At 43.3% G+C, this 14,883-nt stretch overlaps 1 protein-coding gene across 11 annotated transcripts in view; it reads left to right on the top strand.

Annotated features, from left to right (window-relative positions):
- The window catches only part of ank1a (ankyrin 1, erythrocytic a), a 98,456-nt gene that overhangs the window by 48,214 nt on the left and 35,359 nt on the right, over window positions 1-14,883 (top strand). For 2 of the 11 annotated variants that reach the window (XM_034596869.1, XM_034596865.1), the window contains exon 1: window positions 9,608-9,719. The exons of 7 other annotated variants lie outside the window; for them this stretch is intronic. Coding sequence is in view for 1 of the 4 variants with exons in the window: in XM_034596864.1 (XP_034452755.1) it covers window positions 8,833-8,859 (27 nt within the window). In the remaining 3 variants the exon portion in view is untranslated. Of the gene's footprint in view, window positions 1-8,466; window positions 8,860-9,607; window positions 9,720-14,883 lie in introns of those variants that run through there. 2 more of the 11 variants (XM_034596864.1, XM_034596868.1) reach the window with 2 other exon arrangements.

A 14,883-nucleotide genomic window follows, 5' to 3' on the forward strand; every position in this document is an offset into this window, starting at 1 on the left:
ATGATTCTTCCAACAGCCTTTGTTTTGGTGACTGACCAGGAAGTTTGTTTACAACCTGTTTTGTTATACACTTGAATCTGGTTTGAGAAAGATGGAGTTAAGAGATCTTAGCAACCAATGAATGAATATCAACTAAAGCTGTATAAATAAAAACCTAAGTTGTAATACGCCATAAGTTCCCTCCAGCTTAGTTTTATTGTTCTCAGCTTTGGGAACGGGGTTTAGTCCTCAAGCATTTAGTATCATGCAGATTGTCCACTCAGCATCTTAGCCATTGAAACTCTCACCAGCTCTTAAACTGGTCACACAAACCACGACTCTCTCCCCGAGGGCTGATTTTAATTTACACAAAAATCAAACGCTTCATCAAGCGCCCCATCCTACCCCACCCCCTCCTGTAACAGAATTGTGAGATGTCAGAGGTCTGTGTAAAGGCTCCGTCCCCTTTGCCACCATTAATAGTCAGTGGGCCTGGTGAATATCCCTTATCATCCCATAGCTCTAATTACCCCTCAGTGAGTCCTCGGAGACAGATGCTGTGGGAGCCAAGCCCCATTCGTCACAGTACGGCTGCGTGGCAGTCTCAATATGAAAAAAAAACAAACTGTCACACTCTGCACTGTCACATAAATTCTCCCCCGTCTCAGTTTGTCTGCCCCAGCTGCTCCCCGGCCCACTGTAGATGCAGACTACATTAGGAAGCCCATTCATGTCCAGCCACCAGCAGTTGGCTGTAATTTGTTTCGGCTAGGGGGGCAGAGTTTAATTTACATGTGAAAGGCCACGGCGTATTCAGATATTGTAACTCTCATTTTTGTCCCAGGGTTATTGATACCAGCTTCACAGAATTCAGATTAGAGGTTGAAGGGGGCTTCGCTGCCATTGTTCAACACCGCAAAAGTCGTGTAATAATGTCTCAGTTGGCCAGATACCAAGTTTAGGAGGGAGACGGGAGAGCAGGATTCTCCTCGTCTTGCTGACCCACAAGAAACTGATGTTTTCTGGCTTTTTGCAAAAGAGAGATGCCTCAAGGGAACAATATGGCCTACAAAGAACACTTTCAATGGAGCCATCCAAAGTAACTAAAACCTAAATGGCTTTATAAATGTAGACCACACCCACTGAGTACAGCACTTTCTCACTTTGCTGGGTTTACTTCTAAATAAGTAGTCATTAAAGTTGCAAATGTCAAACTCAAGAAGTCGCAGGGGATGAAAAACTGAGTGAATATAGTTACGCCAAGTTCAATGAAATGTTTATTTATACCTCCAACTTCAAGTACATGTGAAATTGTGCGGCTTTTGTCACATGAACAAACGTCGTACAGATATTACAAGGTCAAACTCAACAGCAACATCCAATCAACTGACTTTAGGTTAGAGATTAGAAAATAAAAAGTATTTGTATTGTCACAAATCCACGTGACGATGCATTGAACCCTCCAGTCAGTGTGGAGCTGCTAGCTCAGGATTAATGGAAGCCATGTCCAGACTTTCTCACTTTCCTAGTATCAGGTTATACCTTCTTTTTTCTTCACCTTACTCATAATTTTATTTCACATTTCTAATATTATTTCAATTTTCATTTAACTCAGCTTTGACTTCAGGTCATTCATGACTTATGTTAGTTTACCGACATTATAAACTTCTAAACCAGATAACATGACCGCTTTACATTGATTAATCTTCCAACAGCACCATTTGTTTTTTCACTTCCATTGCATTTTAGTTATCAGTTTTTGTGTGATTATTTGACAAAAAGAGAGCGAGAGAGAAACTGACCGAAACTGTGAATGCATGCGTGCATGTGCATGTGTTGAAGGTGAATGCGCAGAGTGCATGACAAAGGTGAATGTATACTCCAAAAGAAGTGCTGGTCGGAAAGTCTGAAAGCTGCAGGTTGGTCAGGTGTGTAAAGTAGATGCGCCCAGATCCAAATTCTCTAGAATATTCTCCACATTCCTGCTCCCACACCGTCTGCATTAGCAGTGATGAAGACCCGACTGACTGGCGAGGTGGATCGAGACAGAAGCGTCTAAAAGAAACTCTAACAATGACCAGGACGAATCTGCTTTGTGGAACAGACTGAGAATCTGTGTGAAAAACATTCTCAAGTAAAACCTTCATGTTCAGCACAGACCAGAACAGGAACATGAAGTATCTTTGCTCCCTGCACCTGCGACACTGTGACATTTTTATGTTTTAAATAGATTATAGGATTTAAGAAGGATTTACATTTAGCACTTTAAAAAAAGAACGTGTTAAGGGTTTACATTTACATTTAGCTCTCCATGATAACCTGCCAACACTAGTATGAACTATGTTTTTACTTTATTATTTTAAATGTCGTGTCCAGTTTTCTCATGTTTGAACAAAAACTTCCAAAGCATCATAGTATTTTATTGTCTAACAGTCGAACACCATTGAACCTCAAACAAAAGGTTTATGTTGGTTAATACTGGTGGATTGTGGTGTGGCTATGAACAAGCTATTGATATAGAGTAATTGTAAGGTGTATATAGCCCATATACTGTATATAAAGATGGACAATGTGTCTCCACTTCCTCCCACAGTCCAGAAGTAAAGCCAGAATCTCCCGGATATGTACGCTGTGATTGGACTATTTAGTTTGGCCCAAGTCCCATCCACTAACACGGAGGAGAAGGGTTTATTTCTATGTACTATTCTGCAGCTAGCCCCTAGTGGATGATCAAGATAATTAGGCTTTACTTTTTGTCAGTCCCATGTCGCCCATCTTTATATACAGTGTATGATGCATCGCAACCAGGGCTTATGAGTAGATAGTGTTAGTGGGACAAAAATAGGTCTCTGTTAAAGAAAACATTGTTTAGATGATATAAAAGCAGGACTTTGTCAACAATGTATAATTAAATCTTTGATTGCAATTTCCAGTGTCTAACAGAAACATTCATATCTTAGCCCCCTGCCTCTCTTTGACGACCAGCGTCTCACAGCAGCATCATGTGTCCTAAACAGCAAACTTCAAACATTAACTCAGCCACATGGTCGGACTTGCTCGTTCAGTTTGAGTATACCGCTGCCTCGACTGAATGCCTGCATATGGAAGGCTGCTGTGAGCTGCATATCAGTGTGTTGACCATGAGTGAGTGTGTGTTATGCATCTGCATGTATTGCACTGTAGATGATGGGATGTGTGCGTGTTGATGCGTACGTGAGTGTGCATTTGTGAGCGTGTGTTTGAATCTGTGGGTCTGTGCAAGGCAGCACTGGAATAGAGGCAGTTGATTATTTGGCGTCAGTTTTATCATCTTGCTTTTGACTTCCCTCGCCCTGATTGATCACTTAATTGCATATATTCAGTATTTATTAACGTGTCAATCTCAGATTCAGCAGGCAGCTCTGCATCTGGCCCCCAAGGCAACAAATAGTAACTGTTCAAGTGGAGAGCAGCATGGTAGACACATCAAATATGTATTTGTTAATTAACTGGTTTCCGTACACCGTAGTCTGAATGGCTGCCTCTTTGCTGCAGATAACATTGTGATAGTGTGCTTGTGTGTGAGAGAGAGAGATCAGAATCTGACTCAGCTAAACTGTGCCGATGAAGCTGCCATCATACTGTCGACAAGACTGGGGAAGAAGATGCCGCACACACACACACACACACACACACACACACACACACACACACACACACACCCACTGTGGCACACACACACCCATAAAGCTCCCATGTATTTATTATCATTCACCTCTGCGCCCAGAACGTCCACCCTTCTCTCTCCGCTGAGCCATGCACCTCCTGCTCTTTCCATCCATCTTCTCTTTCATCTGTTCCTCCCCAGCTTGTTTATCTCCCTTGTCCATGGTGAGAAATGAGGCTGGTGACGTCCACACCAATGTTTGGAAATACCACTGTCACTATAGAAATGAACACACTGTTAGCTGACAGACTCAAAAGCAGCTGCACTGTAAACAATGTGATGCAGAAAGGCAAAGGACTGTGGGTGACGATGGGTCCAACATTAAAGGTCCAGTGTGTAAGATTTAGGTGAAAAGATCTATTGGCCGAAATTGAATATAAAATAATCCTAGTGATGTGTTCACTAGTGTGTAATAACCTAAATTGTACAAATGGTTGTTTTCTCTACCATAGAATGGGGCCTTTATATTTATATACTTTATATTTACATTAAGAGCTGGTCCTCTCTACGGAGGCCGCCATGTTTATTTTATTTTTTTTACAGTAGCCCTGACTGGACAAACACCTTTTGAGTTTTTGTGACAACTGAAGGCTACCACAGGTTCTCTTTCATGTTTGGAAGGGGAGGGTGATATGAGGGGTATTTAGCTGCAACATGCAACTTTGTCACTAAATATACCTTGAAGTTCTTGTTTAGTTAGACTCTGAGATATTTTTTCCCCTCACAGATGACGGGTGTCGTCTGATTGGATATCACATTGAGGTGTTGGCACCAGAGTCGAACCAATACATAAGCTATAGGCTGATATTACAGACTGATTTGATTACTGATCACTGATACATTCATATCAATTGTTTCAACGTTTTGAGTGAGGGGTTTTAACCTCATCTTTATTTTAAAGCTGGATACATCAACAATATTGATAGAGACCCAAAAGTGTCAGATGTCATAGAGATGATTCCTCAAAGGAAAAAGTACAGTTGAGAGTCTTGAGTAACTTCTAGTAGAATATCTGTCCAGGTTAACGGAGTCATGCAGTCAGTGGCAGGTTGAAACTCATAGTTTGAGGACAGTAAATTAAGTCTGAATGGAGTCTGAAAACTTCAGCTCCGCGTATATTAACCAGACTGATTGAATTATGGTCTGGCTGCTCGGATCCTGTCTGACGTTGATTCAAGCCCAGTTGGTCCGAGCCTTTGTTTTAAAGTCTGTGTTCAGGCATACAAATACGATAGAGCGATGCTTTCTCTCCTCCAATCTTGCACATCTTCACTCTGTGTTTCCCCATCTCTACCTCTCCCACTTATGAAGATGAATGGGAGCCTGACCCTGCACAGACATATTGCCGCTGTCATTCTCCTCTATTGCCTTCATCTTTTCAGCGCTTCTCCCTCGTCCGAGCATTTCTAACACCCTGTTTTTGTCTCCCACAGGTCAGTCTGCCTTTGTCACGCTGAGGCGCATGTGCTTTTGTTGACGCTGCTTAATATACCGTATGTATGATGATATACTGTAAGTGGCTGAGAAGCAGTTCTCTGACGTGTGATATGTAAACTGTATGCAAAGTGAATGCAGTTTTTCCACCAGCAGCTTGAAAAACTGTACCTCTGACTGTTCACATGCATGCATCTGTGCGTGTGGGTGTGTTTTAACACCGGCTGCTTTTAAAACTATGCCTCTGACTGTTCAGGGACCAGACGTGAGTGTGTGTATGCGTGTGTGTGTTTGTGTGTGTGTGTTTGTGTGTGTGTGAGAGAGAGAGAGAGAGAGAGAGAGAGAGAGAGGGAGTTTTGTGCCAGGGCTGCAGTAATCAGTCCGGCCCAGCCCATACTTCCCTTGGCAGCTGCTGCAGGCTAAAACTGCAGAGTATCACACAGCCACTAGATGGCCATTTGGCCAATCTCACATTTAGAAACATTAACACATTTGAATTCAAAACTAGGAATATTGTACAGAATATTTAGTTTTAAAGTTAATAATCCTACACCGGTTTTCTGCTTTATGAACCTGCATCTTTAAATGAGTTGTTAACACGTCTGTTTACACAATACACTGGACATTTTCCCCCTTTTTGTCCAAATGAATCAAATCCAGTTCCATGTGCGTTATGTTCCCTGCTCTGCCTGTTTCTCATTCCCTCTGTTGCCTTGGAGAGTGTGTAGAATATTGCATTCCTGCCATTCACATGTCCTTAGCCACTTCTCTTCACCTGGCAGTGAGGATGTTAACCAGCAGGATGAATGGCACAATAAGGTTCATGCATTCCTCCCTTAACTTTTCCATCACTGAAGAGTGATGAACTGACCAACCTGCGTCATTATCTCAGCCAGGAACTTTGTTATATTGGTTTCCTGAAGCGTCAAACACGGCATGAAATATTGCAGCCTGAGCTCAGACCTGCTGCACACTCTGAGGTGCAGGTGTTGGACGAGTGATTTTCATCTGTGCCACCCAGATGTCCCTTTGATTTTTGATGCTTAAACCTTAAATTTATAACTGCCTCATCTGTGCAGTGTTAGGCATCATGTGAGCGTGTTAGAGGCAAAGAGAATAGAGGCCAGAGGAGGACAAAGAATGTGACAGGTTGAAGAAAGACAGCCGACAGACTGTCAGTGTTTATGTCGATCCCTCCCCCCCGCCACCACCACCGTCAGGACATGGGCAATAAACCGCCACAAGCGGCACACGTGGAAAGCTGGAGCCCTTTATCCTGCCAACAAGAGGGGCTCGACACCGGGTGCAGAGGGCACGTCTGTACCAAAACTAAATCAACCCTGTTACAAAAAGACAGGAGTGTGGCCTGCACTTTATAATGACTTGAAACAACACTGGGCCACAGAATGACAGTGAGACTCCCGTCTATTCAAGAGAATATATTAGACTCCATGCTGGCACCGAGCTACAGCTGAGGTGCTGGGATGATGCTGTGAGCAGCCAGTCTGCATCATATGCAACCCTGGTTTCTTTCTTCATGCCAATAGATATCAGTTCACTGACCTATAATGGTTTATACACATGTTTTTCTGTGAAAGATATGTTATGCTTGATATTTTTACCTTAAAAATGTGCAATTAGTCGCCTAAAAATGTCTTAGAACGTCATCTACTCCTCTCGCCATGAAAAATCATAAATTTAGGAATATAGAAAAAGAATAATCTCAAAAGTTTAAAGGTTAGTTTTGTGTTTGCACTTCTTGCTTGTTATAATCATCCCTCCTGTCTACACTCACCTTAAAAAGATCCCTTCCTAACAAACTAACATAATACACAGTCCATGTTCTGTACAACAATGGATTCCAGTGTCTGAAGTTAGTTTGGTCGTTGGCACTTTAAGTTGATCAAAAGAGTTTATTCCAAAGTCTATTAGTATCAATTTCATGCTTAATCTATCTACAAATTGTGTTTCTGTGCTGAGTTCAGACAAGTCAAGTATCTTCTTTAGTACATTTGCCAAACACTTATCTTAGCCTCAGACAAACTGAATAAAGAGTCTGAACACAGGGAATACAACAAGAATAAACCTCTTCAATGTGCTAATGTGCACTTGACTCTTGACACATATCCCTACCCAGCCAAGATGTCTTTCACTACAAAACTGATTTGCAGTGAAGACCAGTCCCCAAATAGTTGTTGTCGCACACTCATGCCTGTGCAAACACAATTTAAACTCAGATTCAAGGTGAGCATAGAGAAACCTTGGGGAAATCTCCCTCCTTTTACAGATGGATGTGAAAACAACATTTTAGAGCCCATCTGTACATTGGCATCATCGCGGTGAAGTAACACATTTTTGATTGGAGGAGGACTTTTAGTCAGACCTCCAGAGAAAACCTCCATCATCGCTCACTCGATTGTGCCACACCTTAAGAAGGTCTTATCATTTGGGACCTGATAAGGTCTCCTCAGAGGAGTCGAGAAGAAGGCTGAGCCAGAGGAGGTTCATGTCACAGGGGAAGACATGCAGTCCCTCACCACAGAGGACCGCGGGATAATTTGTCATGTCTTCATGGACATTAGTGCCTGTAAACCCATGCCTCACATTCTTTGGCAGCGGAGCTCTCATCACTGTCCAAACTCAATGCTGTGGACAGGAGAGATGTCCCACGTGATGTTTTTGCCCAGGTCACGGTCCAATGGCACTAAGTAGTGCGTAGCCTCCTTTCCACACACCTCCCCTCCTCCCCCTCCCCAACGAGCATTTATCTCTCTGCATGGTTTTGGCATCGATGTGCTTTTCCCAGCATTTAGCCAGGAGAGGGAGAGAGGAGGGGAGAGGTAGAGAAAAGGAGGCCTTTTCAACCGGGGAATGACGGACGCTTTATTAAAAGAGGCAGGGCCTTTTCAGAGGCTGGCCCCTCCGTTCTCCCCCCGCCCTGCGTGTCTGGCCCATTGTCACGGGGCAGTGGCAGCACCCCCACCCGCCCCCACCCCCTCCACCAGGCGCTTTGTCACTGTAAGTCACCTCACAGACCGAAACAGACCCACTCAAAAAAAACAAACCCATTCTCCACAGTAACTCCGGGTTATTCTGGTATTGCCTGGTCCGTGAAGAAAAAAATGATTGTGTGAGTGTCACAAAACATACAGGGGACGCAGAGACGGGTGTGACAAGTGGGGGAAGAAGGGACGGGAGAAAGGAGGGATAAAGTTGGGGTGACACAGAGTGTTGGGGTGTAACAAAACGTGAAGAGGACAGATGAGGTGGAGAGTGTGGTGGAGAATGGAAGGAAAGAAAGATGGAGATGGAGGAGGGAAAAATAAAAGGACTTTGAGGTAGAAGGCGACTAAGGACCAGGGAAAACGGAAAAAAGTAACCAGGATGTTGGCAGGGAACCTGTGGTGCGAGTGTGGGGCACCCATTTGTTTTTGGCTGTGTGTGAAATGTGTGTCTTTAGATACAGACAGCATTCCTCCAGAGATAAACCCATGGGCCCCTCCACCCCCACCCTCCCCGGTCTCTCCACCCACCATGCTTACTCAAGTGTGTGTGTCTGGGCGTGTGTGCATGTGTGTGTTGGTGTTTACGTTGGACGGGGGGTCTGCGTGCCCGGTCCCGCATGCAGCACTCGCAGGGGGCAACAGAAAAGACAGCTGTGTGTTTGAGAGAAACAGAAAACGTAAGAAAGAGAGAGTGGAGGGCCGACAGGCATGCCAGTCAAGACCGTCACTTTTGGAGTGAGTACCACAAACTCTGCTGTTCTCCTGCTGTCCGTCTCCTCTTCACCTTCCTCCATCTACACTCTCATTCTTTCCCTTTTCACTTTCTCTCTCTCTCTTTTCATATACCTTTCTCTACCAATCAGCTTCTCCATCACTCTTGTTGTGTTGATGTCTTTTTTTGTTTTTGTTAAAGTCTAAAAAAAAATCCATGGTTGCATTTTTTTCTGATGTAAAGCACCTGCAAGTGCTTCCTGTCTCTACCACATCAGACAGTGATGAACCAAGACTTCCATCACTTGATTTCTCTCTCGTACATGAATGTATTGATATTTCTCTTTTTTTCTTATTCAGTGTGTCTCTCTGTTTGCCATCTGTTTACCAAGTAGTACTCTTGTTTTTCGTCCCTTCACGTCCACTGTTTTAGAGACTATTTGTTCTGAATTTACCGTCATTTCTCAGATTGACACTGGCAAAGATAAATGAAAGACAGGAAAAAAGAGATGCAGGTCATGGACACAGACATTGGTCCTGCTTAATACGAAAGTGATGTGTCACTTTCTTATTGCAGACTAACGTACTATTTAAAAAAACACAAAAAATTGACTGAGCATTAAAAACACAAAGCGAGCCATAGTGTACAGACGCAAACAGAAACTTGATCGAACTCTTCAGTCGTCGTCTCCCACAGGGAGGGAGCTCAATTTCTTTGAGAGTATCTCTGAAAGTTGTGATGTGTGCACGTCCAAGATTAGGGTTTTGTGCGTGTTGGTGTGGGTGTGTATCATGTTCTGTTTTCCTCCTTAATCTTGTTTTTGACTTTATTCATTCCACTGTTTGACGTTCAGATTGTACCATGTCAACCAGGATTAGCTGTGGTAAGTAAACCAGAGGTCAGTAAACTGATTAGCGGGTCAATTAATGAGATGCTTTTCAGCGTGGCTTCACCAAAGACTATAGACTTCTTAATCTACTGAACCAGCCGAGGTAATGGCAGCACAGGGCACGAGATCACAAGGCCCCGCTACGTGGATTTGAACATGAGCAAATTTTTTTGTCAACGGGAGTTTACCTGAGGTGATGGAAGACGCCGTTTGTTTGAGGTTTTAGTGTCGATGCAACTCGTAGAAATGTCTCTGTCGTGTTTATAGTGAAGCAGTGTGCGGATGTACTACAGTCAATTTACAATACTGTCAGAAAACTTTATTCCAAACTCTTAATTTCTTGCATTTTATAGCATTTTATAGTTTTTTTTAGTTCCCTTTTTTAGTTCCATCAGTATTTTCATGACTCAGAAGAACGGGAAGTGTCTTGAAACCAAGTCTTGGTATTTAATTTAAAGTTTTACTCCAGTATCTTAAAATTCTTAATGAGATGGTCAGAGTGATTGTCAGTATCAGCCCTGTTTTACATTCACTAATGCTTTAACGGGGTAGGTGGCACTAATTTCAACTACTTTTAGTTTTACTGTTAAGTGATGACATTTATAATAGACAGTATTTTATGAACAAATTGAATGTTATATAGGTAAATTCATAAACTGAAAAAGTAGTGAGCCTTTATAGCAGTCAAATGAATAGATCTGATGTCTTTAAAATGTGATAAAGAAGCATTTAAGCAAAGTACAAGATCTCAAAATGTTAGTTGCTTTCCTCGTGTGTGTGTAAAACTTACTTAGTTCAGAGCTAGACATTAAGTTTTACAGATTTAAGAGCAGTCCATTATTTTGACAGAAGTTATATTCTTATTTATTCTCTATGACCCCACAAATGCTTTTATTCTGTATGACTATACTGTTGTGCAGTAAAACAGCATGTTTACAATTTGTTGGTCCCATGCTCCATAGGTTTCAAACTATCGCCACCTTATGGCTTTCACCCTCTTTGTCATCCCCACAAGAGATCACAGTAACCATGACAATCTCATCTACAGGCGCCGAGGCTGCAGCAGGGCCAGATATAAAGAGACAATGAGTATGGCAGGGACAAACAGTGGGATACAGAGGGGGGGAGGCCGGGAGTGTGAGAAAGTAAATAGTAAAAATAGGATGCTTCATACAGGGAATAGAGGCAGACGGACTAATGGTGGGATGGACAGACAGATTTACATACAGATAGTGTTTAGTAGGGGGAATGTAACAGTTTCATCCCAGTGGCCTCGCTCGCTCGCTTCCTGTAAATGTGTCCAGGGTTGAGCAGTCCCACGGGGTCTCAGTCGGACCGACTCTACACTTACTAGATCTCCGTATCCGGCAACAGCCCCAGCCCGCTCTACCTCTTCAAACAGCCGCAGAGATGAATGCGGTGATGGAGGCCTAAGGAAAGAAAAGGACAGAGAAGCAGAAAATCAATTTCCAGAGAAAATGCAAGTCAGCAGAAATGGGTGATGAAATAGCTGTTTAAGCACTCTGCAGGAAATTTCCATATCCGTTGTTAGGTGTTCCCCTAAAATGTCTATAAACCGTCAAATCACGCCGTTTAGTTCAAACACATTAGTACATAAGGTTTAGGAGAGAAAAACAGCAGGCAGAGGGTTGTGCATTTTCTCATTTACTGTTATTTAAAGTTCAGGACATTTTTGCAAGTCAAGCAGGATTTGTGACATGCTGAACACACGTATACGCACCTTACTTTCACCTTTTGTGTTGGCGGCACAAAGAGCTGTGGTGGCACTTAAAGTATTTATGATTTGCACCTGGTGCTGCGTCTGCAACATCACGTGTGTGTACATGTGCGTGTGTGTGTCAGAGAGAGAGAGAGAGAGAGAGATTCTGTGTTTTGCGGATTTGTGTTCATTTTAATAGAAACACTGAGATTCTCTGAAGCAGAACGTAGATCCATATCCCAGAAACACCGCCCTGGTCTTTGGCTGACAGATTCCTTCATCGACATTCGGTGGCAGAGCTCCAGGCTTTGTGTCTCGATTGCATCGTCTATTGGAAGTAGACCTGGTGCAGATTTAGACTATGATGTGACCTGTCTAGACTGTGAGGACACATTAAAACAGTAGATCCTATAAGTCTTAGTGGTTAAATGATTACAACTTTTCTCTCTTTCTGCTCGTTTCAGAGATTTCTGTTGGACAAAGCTTTCATGTCTTGAAAAATTACTTAAATTCAAGCTGCAAGTGGGGAACAGCTTCTTCTTGATCCATATGAATATAGTCATAGGCTTGAGTAAATAACCCTCATATATGTAATATATAACCCTAACCCTTTTTACATATTATATCTCATACAGATGGAGAGATAGCAAACTGCAGTGTGGACATAGAACAGCTTGTCCTCAAATCCGGATCTTTACAGTCCGATCACAGACTCTGTTTTAAGATCGTCAGTCTGGTTTCTGCAATCCAGTATCACTCGCTTCCCCCTTTACACACACAAACACACACATTCAATCTGGTTTCATTCAGAGTCATCACAAACACGCAATCGAACCCTCTGGTGACAATAATGATCTTTCGGGTCTAGCTGTACGTTGCAGTGGATCCTCGTGGCCGGGACGTAGATCTCAGACGTCCCTCCTCACGCGCTGTATGTACACATTGAGTTTTCAAACACTGCAGTCCACCAGCGAGGCGGTGACGTCATTCTCTCTGCTGCAGCACCAGCAGAGGAGACAAGCGAGGGGGGAAAGAGAGAGAAACGTAAGAGGCACGGGATGGAGAAGGGAAAGAAGGCAACAGGAAAGGAAAACTGAGATAAGGATGAAAATAGAGGGAGAGTTCAGAAGAGAGGGTTTTCTGTGAAGAGATGAGGGGAATAACATTACTTGGTAATTGTTAGCGCATCATGATGAGGAGCCTGGTGCTGTCTCACCCTGAGGACAGTTGCATGCAAATCGTTGGACAGTCTGTGTTGATATTGCTATTATTAACCGTATAGCTGCTTAACAGGTTATTGTGTTGTTTCCATTGTTGCAAACAGTATGATTAATGTGCTCGCTCGTTTCATGCTCAGCCCCCAGAGCCTGAAGCTTGTCTGCTCTCTATGGCAATAATCAGAGAGGGGCTCATTCATCTAAATCATACCAGAGTCCGACAAAACACAGCAGAGCGGTTACCACAGGACTTTTCTACACTGCTCTGTATGTGTTTTTCCACTGGTATGTTCCGTTTGCACTGTACCTGTTTACGTCTGAGTTAGTGAGGGTGTGGTTCCCCTGCATCTTTATCTCACCACACCACACATACTTAATGACGCAAGCACACGCACGCGCACACACACACAGAAACATGCACACACACAAAAACATGCAGGTTTGACGAGTGGGGACGCCTCATCATGATGAGAAAGAAAATCTGCTGTAACCAGCAACCTCTCCCCGGAGTCTTTTCTGGGGGATTAGAGTCGTCTTGTAAACTACAGCAGGTTGCAGTGGTCTGAGTGCAGAGGGGGTGGGACGCCTGTAGAGGGGCCTCTGTCGGGGTCAGTGCGGTGTTACCATGCCACCATGCTGAGAGCATGTATGTAATGTGAAGTTGTGGGTGTCTCTGCGTCAGCTGTATTTGCTCCTGCTTTGATGATGGGGTTTTTCCTTGTCTCACCATGGCAGAGTGTGCAAACATCCCATGCAACAATCTGCTGCAGTGTGCATAGCTTGTGCCCTTTAATATTCCTACTTAGCTTTAACAAACACAAGTGAGTTAACAGTGTGAAAAAGGTCAAATGTTTCAATTATGAAACATAAAATCTATTCATGTATTGTATTTATAGAATATTTTTTATTGACTACGTGCATATAGCCCAACTTATATAGGCTACTGCAGAACATACAAATCTTATGGAATAGATTTTTTTTTTCATGTGGGTCCCCCTTGTAATGCTATATGGACTCACACACACACACACACACACACACACACACACACACACACACACACACACACACCTATCAAAAGAGTTGCAGTCACCATCTGTAAAGAGTGTTTTGTCATTCAAATCTTTATTCAGTGCATAACTTAAAGTGTGTGTGTTTGTGTGTGTTTGTGTTATACTGCAGAATGACATGCTTCTCAATTGTCTGTGACCAGAAGCTAAAAACAAACGTTTACTGGAGACAATGACTCCGAGGCTCCACATGAGTCAATGTTCTCACACAAAAGCTCAGGATTTATGACTTTGCACACGAGATGTTCCGTGTTCTACTATATCTGATAAGTGGGAACACTTTATAAATGTATAGCCATCCCAGATACGAAGAAAAAAACTGTCAGAGGTTGTTTTGCTACTTCAGTCAGCTGGAGGAAACTTTTCCTTTTAAAATTCAGATCCTGCCATTGCCTCCTACTTTTATTCTTCTTTTTTTTAAGTGACCTCTCTCTTTGCCCGGCGCTCTGCCACTGGTGTCATGCTGAGTGTGTGTTGTGTCATTTGTTGCTATGCCTTTACTCCCGGCATGTGGATCTTTTCTCTCTCTTTTTCATTCCCTCTCTGTCAAAGGACGACCAACAACCCCGTCACAATAGACAGCACAGCTTAAAGCTCTGTGTTATGAAGCTGAGAAAAGCAGTTTCTTTGGCGTGTGTGTGTGTGTGTCTGTGTGTGTGATGACAGCATTTGTTGTTTTTCATTTGAATCAGAAAACCATTCATTAATGTCTGCAGTCGTGCATAAAAGCATCCGCTGAATGACTGGATGGGTGTTTGAGTTTTCCTGACCAGCATTCTGAGATAGCTGGTTAGATGAAGGGCAGGGATGGAGACGAGGAGTGAGGAGATTATGCAGATGAAATTAAAAGGTGCAGGGTTTGCCGCAGTCGAGTTTCTCCCTGTGGTTCTCCCTCGGCAGATCCCGCTCTCCCTCCTCTTCTCTCCCCCCCTTGTGCCGCATGAGTGATCCTGTTTCAGCAGCACCCCTCCTGGCTGCCTGTGAGAGGCATGAAGCGCTCAGACACTATCAGAACGCTGGGAAAAAAATGTGCCATGTGCCGGCCCGTGAGCCAGGACTCACCAAACTCTCTCTCTCTCTCTCTCTTTTCTCCATTCACCTTGTGTCTCTCTTTCATTCAGACCGACACACCAGGGACTGTCGGTATTATC

Source organism: Hippoglossus hippoglossus, chromosome 9, assembly GCF_009819705.1.
Source record: "Hippoglossus hippoglossus isolate fHipHip1 chromosome 9, fHipHip1.pri, whole genome shotgun sequence".
NCBI classification, from domain to species: domain Eukaryota; kingdom Metazoa; phylum Chordata; class Actinopteri; order Pleuronectiformes; family Pleuronectidae; genus Hippoglossus; species Hippoglossus hippoglossus.